General features: G+C 44.1%; 1 protein-coding gene across 1 annotated transcript; it reads left to right on the top strand.

Moving 5' to 3' along the window:
* Nucleotides 1-5162: 5162 nt before the first annotated feature.
* LOC109770354 (la protein 1) lies at nucleotides 5163-9848 on the top strand. Its single transcript, XM_020329055.4, has 10 exons — nucleotides 5163-5364; nucleotides 5460-5538; nucleotides 5638-5790; nucleotides 6362-6504; nucleotides 6783-6931; nucleotides 7217-7309; nucleotides 7402-7726; nucleotides 8632-8779; nucleotides 9113-9197; nucleotides 9521-9848. The coding sequence occupies exons 1-10, from the start codon at nucleotides 5266-5268 to the stop codon at nucleotides 9639-9641; spliced, it is 1395 nt and encodes a 464-aa protein (XP_020184644.1). The 5' UTR covers nucleotides 5163-5265; the 3' UTR covers nucleotides 9642-9848.
* Nucleotides 9849-10763: the final 915 nt, after the last annotated feature.

Raw genomic sequence — 10763 nt, 5'->3', positions numbered from 1 at the left:
CGAGGGGCTGAGAATGAACTAGTACAGTGGGTGAACAGCCTCAGGAGGTTAGGTGTTCTTGAGCTTGATGAGCTGGTGATATGGTCAGGGTGGAATTGATCCGTCCCGTCTATGATGGTGGCTAAGTCCTATTTATAGTGGCCTTGGTCCTCTTTCCAAATGTTAGGCGGGAAGGGATCCCACAACGGCCAAATTTGAAGGGGGATAACTAGTACATGCTATCCTGACAAAAGTAGTCTTTGCCTGCAAAAGGCTCTGGTGGTGACGCCGCGGTGGGCTCCGCGATGACCTCCGTCCTGGCGGTCTTGGTCTCGTTGCACCGATATGGAAACCTTTGGTTGATTCCTTGGGACCCTGCACCTGCGCTTGCCTCCATAGCACCAAAGAGGAAACTGGTACACTGCGACCGCTGGCGCCCGCCTGGCCTTGGTCGTCATGGCTCACGTCACCTGAACCTCGTGAGGTGCTCCTTGCATTGATATCTCCGCTTCTCGGGAGCCAATCTAGTGAGGCCGTCCCCTAGGAAGGTCTTGGTGTCGTCCCCCTCGCGAGGGTCTTCAGTTGTTGTTGCTGAAGCTAGGCCGTACCGGGTCGTTGATGGAGCCACGCCATGGACCGCAGGCAGGCAAGTCTGGGTACCCGTTTCCAGGACGTCGACAAAATCAAAGATCAACCATGGCTATGGGCGAAGGCTCGTGCTAAAGGATTGACAATAATCCTTCCTGAGATGTAGGCGTTGCACTTGGGGTTGAGCATCCCTCCTCGCATGCTAGGGTCATCGTGTAATGCCACCTGCGCTCATGTTACATGTTATACCAACAACAATTTTTTTTCATTAACTCCTTTTTTTTTAGACAAACGAACTCCTTTTATTAATGAAAAGATACACAATCTCTGTGCGTAGTAGGCCTGCACCCAATGAACCCACGGTTTCTAGCCATGTCTAAACTAATCCTAGCAAAACCCAAATGCGTGGAAGACGTGGATGCTCAGCCCATACGGGCCCGGACGCACGCCTCACCCCCACGCCTGTCCTTCCTTCCCCAGGCGGATACCTTTTCTATTTCGTCGCAGCTACATAAACAACCCTAAACCCGAATAGTACCCGCCGTACTCCTAAACCCTAGCGCCTCCGCCCCTTCCGGCCCAAACTTGTTAGCCATGGCGACAACAGACGCCGCCGCCGCCGTCGCCCCAGCCCCCGCGGTTTCCCTCGACGAGACCAAGGCAAAGAATGTCCTCCGCCTGGTTTGGAGCTCCTACCCCGTCTCCGATCCCAGCCGTCTCGCGGCCCCCTGAAATTTCTGGGTCAAGGTTGCTTATTCTTCTCTCCTCTTCTTTGAGCCGCAGGTGGAGTTCTACTTCGGAGACATCAACCTCCCCCGCGACCGTTTCCTGCGGCACCACGTCCAGGAGAGTGAGGATGGATGTACGAGTCCCTCGCTGTTTTCATGATCATGCTTTTTGTCGTGCTGATGCTAATTTCGGTGCTCTTTTTTGGTGGGTTTGGGATTGGGCAGTGGTGAGCTTGGCTCTCATCTGCTGCTTCAGCAAGATGAGGTCGCACCTTGGCCTAGATGCCACCGTGATGGAGGACGGCGTGCCTGAGACGGTAGTGCTTGCGGTCGCCAAGGTTCAGCGACCCTCCGCGTCTCTGAGGACGGTAAGGAAGTTATTTTCCAGTAGCCTGTCAGTCCCTTTACATGAGATCGAAATCTATAGTGATCTGCAGTGGGGTACTGTTTCGATGCTGAAGAGGCATAGCTTCTGAGTGGAAGGATAATATTCCACTTTCCAGTTTTATGTAAAGACTGACATGGTGAACTCTGTAGTTCATCGCGAAGTAGATGATTTATTCTTACGTTAGGTAAAAATCTTCATTATAATCTAGCTAATTCATCTGGTAAAATGGACTGTTGCTGCATATGGTGCAAATTAGCCAGAATGAACATGTCTTACTTCAATTGCTCTTGTAGAAATATGCTAGTGCTATGGTTCCGTAACTGATTTTCATTTTCTTTTATACAGGGAAGAAAGTTGGGAGAGCTAACGAGCTGCTGTAGCCAGATGAGATTATAGAGCAAGTTGACTCTTTGGACTGCACGTCTTGTAATCACTTCGAGCAGAGTACTTGAAATCACTTCTGTAGCGTGAGCTGGATGCAAGTTTCGCCTCCTCTTCTTGTGTTTGAGCAAGAGACAAAGCCGAATCAACAGTCCTACGCTTATGTAAACTTCTACCTGACTGAATTTTACGTTTTATCCCTTTTTACAAACTTGGTAACAAATTCCTCATAATTTATGTTATATACCAACACTTCATGCGTAAGTTGCTCAAATTTGTGATGATACTCTTTTACTGTAGACGCTCTAAGAGCATCTACGGCTGCATGCACCTAATTCGGCCCTGGGCGCGTCCGCTCAATTTTTGTTTTCACAGTCATGTCTCTCACCTTTTCTCCTGTACACCTGGGCTTTTGGGGAGGCTTTGAGGGGTACGTTTGGGTCAACTTTTTTCTTCTCTGATGAGTGGTCCTGCATCCGCTCCGTCAATTTGGGGAGTTCGGCTGTATGCTCCAAGCTTTTGAAATGCATATGACACGTGTCTCTACCAAAATTTTGAGAAAAAACTACTACTAGTTCTTCCCAACTATTAATGTTATGCATAGCTTCATAAGTTTGTAACCACAAAGCAACATTTCCTCTAAAACGCAGACTTACAAAAACTAGCTCAAGTATCGGCACAACATACATAGTTAACTACTTTTTGAAAGCATGTACAGCCGGACTTGGTAAATCTGGCCCCCTATACGCCCGCGGAAGAGCCCGGGCACACCCGTGGATGCATCCCGACTGGCCCTCATATTTCACTCCGGGCATTCACATCTCTCAAATCCATGCACGTCGATAATGCAAACCAATGTCGCACGTACATAACAAATGTTGGTCAATACCGAGCATAAAATAGTGTTTACATAACATTTATGGGTCAACATGTGTTCAACAAGATCATTGAGTAGCTGCTTGTGCACCTAATGATCTCGAGGATTCTGATGCATCTGCAGAAAGGTCATAAGCTGAGTTGCATCTTGATCTCCGGGCATCCACATCTCTCAAATCCGGACTCTCAAATCCATTCAAATCCATGCACGTTGATCATGCAAACCAATGTCACACGTACATAACAAATGTTGGTCAATACCGAGCATAAAATAGTGTTTACATAAAATTTATGGGTCCACATGTGCTCGACAAAATCATTGAGTAGCTGCTTGTGCACCTGATGATCTCGAAGATTCTGATGCAGCTGCAGAAAGGTCATAAGCTGAGTTGCATCTTGATCTTCTGGGATTTCAACCTGTTCTCCAGGTGCTTCAAAATCATTAGTTTGGGCTACACCATCACCCTCATCAAATAACACAACATGTCATCAGCTGCCACAAAGTTTTTGATTCCCACATCATTGCAGCGCTGCGCATAATTCCCCAACAAGCTTGAAGCACACCAAATGCCCTCTCCACATCCTTTCTAGCTCTGTTTCTTGCCATGCAATTCGGATATGGTCTTCGCAAAAGTCGCCCACCGAGGATAGATACCAACTAGGGCTGCAAACGAGTCGAGCTCGAGCGAGTTGGAGTTGGCTAAGAAAATTCGAGCGAGCTCAAACTGAGTGAAGCTCATGATCGAGCTGTAGAACATGACTCGTGCTCAACTTGTAACGATCTCGAGTCGATCTCGAGCTAGCTTCGAGCTAAATGAGATTGTAAAAATTATAAATCTATCGATGAAAAACAAAAAAATTAAGGTGAATATGCTAGGAACCTTTGCCAAAAATATAGGATATTTAACACATAGTCGACCATATGCCATAATTAGGCCTAAATCTTCTCTGCACTTAATTAAGTTTCCATGTTCGTCGGTAAATAAAATGGAGAAAAATTATGGACAACATATATGGTAATAAATTATCTTATTTTCATTTAATATATGGCATGATCATTTAACATATAATGATATTCTATCGAGTTATCGAGCTAAAATCGAGCGAGCCAACATTGGCTCAAGATCGGCTCGTTTCTTGGTCGAGCTACATAAAGTGTTCAAACTTAGCTCGTTTCTTTTCGAGTCGAGTAAAATATCATATTTTAGATAGATGATGGTCTGTGGCCGATTATCCTTGCCATGGTGACGTTGACTATGATTTGACCTAATTATAGCCAGGGCTCCGCCTCCTCCTCCTCCTCCAAGAAAGAAAGTTAGGGTTCATGCCTCTCGCCGGCGCCGGCGCAGGTCCGCCTCGTCTCCGGTGGCCCTAGGGCCATGGAGGCGCGGCGGATCCTGGCAAGGGCCGGTGAGAGGGCTCCATTTTTAGTTGTTTTTTAATCTTGTTAGGGTTTGTGTCCCACTCAAGAAGGCGAGACGGCGGCGGCTCCCTGAAGATGGAATAGAGGTCTCCCCGCCTAGCCCCCGTTCCGGCGATGCGTCTAGCATCGTTGGTGGGCGTGTGGAGGTGTGTCTCCGGCAGATCTATCTTTGGTGGATTTGCTCGGATCTCGTCGTTGTTCGTGTGTCTTCGGTTTGGATTCTTCCGATCTACGCTATTTTTCATCGGCGGCGGTTGCTGTTCTGGGGTGCTGGTCCTATGGGGCCTTAGCACGACGACTTCCCGACAGTCTATTACAACAAGTTGTGCCCGGCTCCGGCGATGGAGGGGCGATGACGGCGGCGCGCCTTCGGCTCGCTTCGGTGCTTGTAGTCATCGCTAGGTGGTCTACGGATCTGGATGTAATTTTTATTTCTGGTGTTCATTGTACTGCCATAATTGAAGATGAATAGATTGGAAGTTTTTCCGCAAAGAAAAAAGATCTCGAGTCGAGTCAAAAAACAAGTCGATCTCAAGCGGCTCACGAGCCTTGAGTTTTTCTTGCAGCCCTAATACCAACAGCATATAATTTTTCATTAACTCCTTCTATTAATGGAAAGAAGATACGCAATCTCTCCGCGTAGCAGGCCTGCACCCCAATGAACCCACGGTTTCTGGCCCTGTCCAACTCAATAATCCTAGCAAAGCCCAAATGCGTGGAAGACGTGGACGCTCAGCCCATACAGGCCCGGACGCACACCTCACACCCCACACGCCTGTCCTTCCTTCCCAGGCAGATACCTTTTCTATTTCGTCGCAGCTAAATAACCCTAAACCCGAATAGTACCCGCCATACTCCTAAACCCTAGCGCATCCGCCCCTTCCGGCCCAAACGCGTTAGCCATGGCGACAACAGACGCCCCCGCCGCCGCCCCCGCCGCCCCCGCTCCAGCTCCCGCGGTTTCCCTCGACGAGACCAAGGCAAAGAATGTCCTCCGCCAGGTTTGGAGCTCCTACCCCGTCTCCGATCCCAGCGTCCCCCCTGAAATTTCTGGGTCGTGGTTGCTTATTCTCCCCGCCTCTGTTTTGAGCCGCAGGTGGAGTTCTACTTCAGCGACAGCAACCTCCCCCGCGACGGTTTCCTGCGGAAGACCGTCGAGGAAAGCGAGGATGGATGTACGAATTCCTCACTGTTTTCATGATCATGCTGCTTTGCTTTTTGTGGTACCGGTGCTAATTTTGGTGCTCTTTTTTGGGGGGTTTCGGATCAAGCAGTGGTGAGCTTGGCTCTTATCTGCTCCTTCGCGAAGATGAGGTCGCACCTTGGCCTAGATGCCACCGTGAAGGAGGACGGCGTGCCAGAGACGACGGTGCTCGCGGTCGCCAAGGTGCTGCGGTGTTCCGCGGCCCTCCGTGTCTCTGAGGACGGTAAGGAAGTTATTCCAGACAGCCTGTCAGCCCGTTCACATGACATGCGAATCTATAGTGATCTGCAGTGGGGTTCCTGTTTCAATACTGAAGAAGCATAACTTCTGAGTGGAAGGATAATGAACATAATTGGTTTGATGCCAACAATTGGCACTGCCAATATTTGGCAAGCCAACATTTGGCAAAATCAAAATTTGCCAAATGTTGGCAACTTTTTGTGAGGTTGAGAAAAAAAGTTGGTAGCCAACCAATCACTACCCAACATTTGGCATTTGCCAAATATTGGCATGCCAACTTTTGGCATCAAACCAATCATGCTCAATATTCCGTTTTCCAGTTTCATGTAGTGACTGACATGGTGAACTCTGTAGTTCATAGTTAAGTACTGTAGATGATTTATTCTTATATTTGATCAAATCTTCATTACGATCTAGCTAATTCACCTGTTAAAGTGGATGGTTGCTGCATGGTGCAAATTAGGCCAAAATGAACATGTCTTGCTTCAGTTTCTCTTACAGAAATATGCGAGTTATATGGTTCCGTAACTGATATCAATTTTTTGTTTATACAGGGAAGAGAGTTGGGAGAGCTAACGAGTTGTTGAAGCCAGATGAGATTATAGTGCAAATTGACTCGAGGTCAATTGCTGTGTCACCACTTCCTCACAACGTAAAGCTGGAAGATGTTCAATCTTTCTTTACTCAGTATGGCAAGGTATGTTATTTGTATAACCTTGAGTACCAGACTTGACAGGATAGGCTAGAACCGCTAGTTTACACATCGCGTGTTGCTTCAACTTTCAGTCTTTCATTAACACATTTATCAGTTACTTTGAACTGGAAATGTCCAGTTAGATGCACTATGCATGTTATATTCAGTTGATATGATAGTTTGGCAAACTTGCAAGTTGACGCAGCATCATTATAAATACATGAATCGTGTAACATAAATGCTGATGGTGCTATGTTGTTTCTGAACTGTGTGCATCACAGGTTAACAGCGTAAGGCTACCAAAACATGTTTCTGACAAGAGGCAGTTCTGCGGCACAGCTTTGGTCGAATTTTCGGAAGAAGATGAAGCGAACAATATCATGAATAACAAACTTAGTTTTGCAGGAGCGGATCTGGAAATAAAAACAAAGTAAGATAACTACCGATTCAAGCTCTTTTTTCTCATGCTTACCATTTTACCAGTGACATAACTTATGTTCTCGTTCTTTGGGCTTATTCCCAATATATTTGTTTGCATGCTCTTTCTTTATCAATTGATGTTGGTTAGATACTTAGATGCAAGATTTTGTACATCTCCTCTTACATTTCCTCTTTACATTTTAGAATCATGATGCAGTGTCTATAGTTTTCACATTGCTGACTTTATTAATAACTATGTATCAATAACGTGTTATCCGATGTTGGCATAATACAGGAAGGAATTTGATGCTGAAATGGAGGCTAAGAAAGAAGCTTATGAGAAGTCGCACCCTAATACACACCCTAATAAAAACGGTCACGACGAAGGGTAAACTTTCTGTACTAACAATATGTAACATGCTATTTTTAGTTTCTAGAGTTTGACTTGACCCTGTGAATCATCAATATTTGGTTGTATAGATACCCAAAAGGTCTGATTCTGTCTTTCAAGCTGAAGAGAATTCTAGCTGATGGTGACACAGAACAAAATGGTGGGGACAAAGTTGATAATAGCAACAAGAAGGAAGGGGCTTCCGATTCTGTGGAGGAATCGGGGAAAGCTTCTGAAGAGAAGGCCCCTGAGAACACTGATGCCAAGGAAGAGAAGTCAGATGATGCTGAGGAGTTGAAAGGGTCAGATGCACAATCTGTTAAAAAGGATGATAAAAGCCCTTCAGAAAATGACAAGGAGCCAGTTTCAAGGGAGGACTTCAAAGAATATTTTGCCAAATTTGGCACAGTGCGGGTAATTTGATTTCTGGCGGTCCTTCTTTTTCTTTACAGTTTGTTCTCATACCATGACCAGCAATCTTTGTTTACATACTATTACTAGGTGAGTATATGACCTGTAAGATACCCTGTTTTGCTGTGAGGTTATTGCAGATTTAACTCTTAAGCTTACTAAAATAATAAGCAGAGAAATCAGAAGTTTTAACTTAAAACTGTCATAATATTTGATTCACATGTATCTCCACCTTAGGTTTTGTAGTAAAAAAAAATTAACTCCCAAGCTTGCTGGAACAAGCACAGAATTAGAAAGTTCAAATGTCACTCATGACGTTCAACTCACATGCACCTCCACCTTTGGATTATCTAAGCAATTCAATGCATAACATGTCTGGAACAGGCAAATTTCATTTACAGTTCCATCTATGGTTTACCACAGATTGCGGAACCACTACCAAACATGCACTGAGCTGGCTTTTAGTTCTTGTGAAGTTGTAGAATCATGTACTTTTGTAAATCACAAGATACTGTTATACACAGACAGTTCTTCCAATTGTTGGCTGCCAATAATGCTGTGGTTTGATTCTATTTAGGTCACTGTTGCAGAAATGTTTCTTTTGTTTGAATATGTATTTGAAAAGTGTAATTCATTTTCACTAGATGTTGCACATCTATCTGGTTAACTGGACTATACCAAGAATAATGTCTAACCATATTTATAGGGAATACAAAAGACGGTCTATTAATCTTTTCAAGGATGTTATATGCATCCCCGAAGAAGGCTAATACGCATGAATTCTTAAATTATATATTATCTTTGCTTTGTATTTTCTGTAACATCTTCGATTAAACACAATTCTCTATCACATGACATTTGTTTATACCAAACTTTAATATTTTTCTCGATTTCTTCCCTTTTTGAAGTATGTGGACTTCAGTAAGGGGGATGATTCAGGATACCTTAGGTTTGAGGAATCGACGGCCGCGGAAAAGGCCCGTGCATTTGCAGCTCTTGCGGATGAAGGTGGTTTGGTTATGAAGGGCCACCTTGTCACTTTGGAACCTGTGTCTGGTAAATACTTCAGCTTCTCTCAATTATTTTGGGGTCTTACTGAATGAAGTAACTTAAGGCACGATGCAAGTAGATTCCTTCCTATAGTACCTGTTGGTTCTGTAGTTTATGTGTGACAATATGTATATAATTGCTGTTACATGTAGTAATTGTTTTTCATCCAAACGTGAGTTTCGGATGGTTCAGGTTTACGCCTGAAATAATTTTCATCGGTGTGCTCCGTTCTTTCCTGTAAAACTATCAATTAAACTGGGTATTGAAATGTCAGTATAATTTAGGAGATTTGAAGGTTATGATTAATCTCTATTTGATGAACCTATTATTTCAATGCAGGACAAGCTGAGAAAGATTATTGGAGTGGAATAAAGGGTGGCCAAGGGAGATTCAATAACAATAATAGAAGCAACAGGGGAGGAAGGTACTATAATTTTTTTATATTTGAGATTGTTGATGCTGTTTAATTTTTTCCTCGTTGTAGTATAAACTGGGTATAAATTGGATCATAGCTATTGAAATTTCATCAAGAAGAAAACCTAATGCTGTGCAAGAAAGGAACCATAGTTGTGTCTAGAATAATGTTGTCCACCACCAAAATTTTAATCTCTATAAGCCTACGCGTACGAAATTCTTTGGTCCAGACTGAAAACATTTCAGTGGTAGGGCAAACCGTATGCCGTGTTTCTTTTTTGCTTAACATGTTCATGAGATAACACTGTTGTTCCCTTGCTGTGGACTTCCCAGGGACTGGAAGAACAACAGAGGTGGCGGCGGAAGGCACCACGGTGGTGGGAAGCGGGGTGGTCGCCACTCTGACAACCACGAAAGGGCTAACAAAGTCCAAAAGCTTGATTCGTCTCCTTAGATAGCCTGGATCGGCCTATACCATCTTTTAGCCCTAGTGAGGAAATGAAAGATATGTCTCCGGTGCCTGCCTGCTGCTGCCTCCAAAGCTTTGGAGGCGGCCTTTCTGTGTCTGGTTTAAATTTTACCTGTGCTTTTTAAAGTCTGAACGACGGGTGTGCCATGTTGACAATGGATGAAGAGAAGGAAAACTTTATATGCGGCTAAAGTTTGGGCTCAACCGCAGGGCCGTCGAAACGGCGACCCTGTGATTTTATCTGTGTTTGGCTGTTTGCTGCTGGAATTTTGTGATGGATCGTTGTGCTTCTATAATATCAAATATATAGAAGGAAAAAGTTCAAAACAAACGTTGAACTTATAGATGAAAGCTAAATCGAACCCCAAACTTCAAATCCCGGAATTCAGCACACAGAACTCTCTAATCCGGTCTATTTTGAACCTTGAGGAGTTCCCAAACAGGATTATTGACGTGGCATGTTAAATTCCCGGATTATTCGCTGCGGGCTCGACTGGGCTGGCCTACCAGGCATGAAGCGAGTTTTTTTTTCTTTTTCTTGACACGCGACCTAAAAAGTCTCTCTGTCTCAAAAAAAAAACCTGAAAAGTCTCTTTCTCAAAGCGTGATGTAAAAATTCCAAAACAAAATGACTCGTGCGGACAGACTCGATCTTGGGACCTGGCAGAATTGAACTCACCCCGCTAGCCACTACTTCCTCCGTTTCTAAATATTTATCTTTTTAGAGATTTCAAAAGGACTACCACGTACGCGTAGATTATAGTCACTTGTTGAAATCTCTAGAAAAGACAAATATTTAGGAACGGAGAGAGTAGAACAGAAGACTATGAGTGACATAATTAGAGGCCCACAATATTTAAGCGCACACAGAAGCGTCGGACTTTGAAAACATCACGAGTTTACAAAAATGTATGTGGCATTTCATAAAAATGTATGTACAATGTAAAATAATATTCGTGTGATTCAAACAAATGTTTCGTCCATTCCAAAAAATGTAACATTTCAAGAATATTCACGAGTTTAAAAAATGTGCTTGTGACATTTTCAAAAAGAAGTGTATACAATGTAAAAAAGATGTTTGAGTGATGTAAAAAAATGTGTCAGACC

Source organism: Aegilops tauschii, chromosome 2 (genome assembly GCF_002575655.3).
Source record: "Aegilops tauschii subsp. strangulata cultivar AL8/78 chromosome 2, Aet v6.0, whole genome shotgun sequence".
Taxonomy (NCBI): Eukaryota; Viridiplantae; Streptophyta; class Magnoliopsida; order Poales; family Poaceae; genus Aegilops; species Aegilops tauschii.
The sequence above is the reverse complement of the archived record's forward strand: the minus strand, read 5'-3'. Positions and strand labels throughout refer to the sequence as shown.

Coding starts and splice junctions, on each gene's coding strand:
- LOC109770354 (XM_020329055.4), top strand. CDS start 5,266: ATGGCGACAACAGACGCCCCCGCCGCCGCCCCCGCCGCCCCCGCTCCA. Junction 7,310..7,401: donor AAAAACGGTCACGACGAAGG/GTAAACTTTCTG, acceptor TTGGTTGTATAG/ATACCCAAAAGGTCTGATTC. Junction 8,780..9,112: donor CACTTTGGAACCTGTGTCTG/GTAAATACTTCA, acceptor ATTTCAATGCAG/GACAAGCTGAGAAAGATTAT.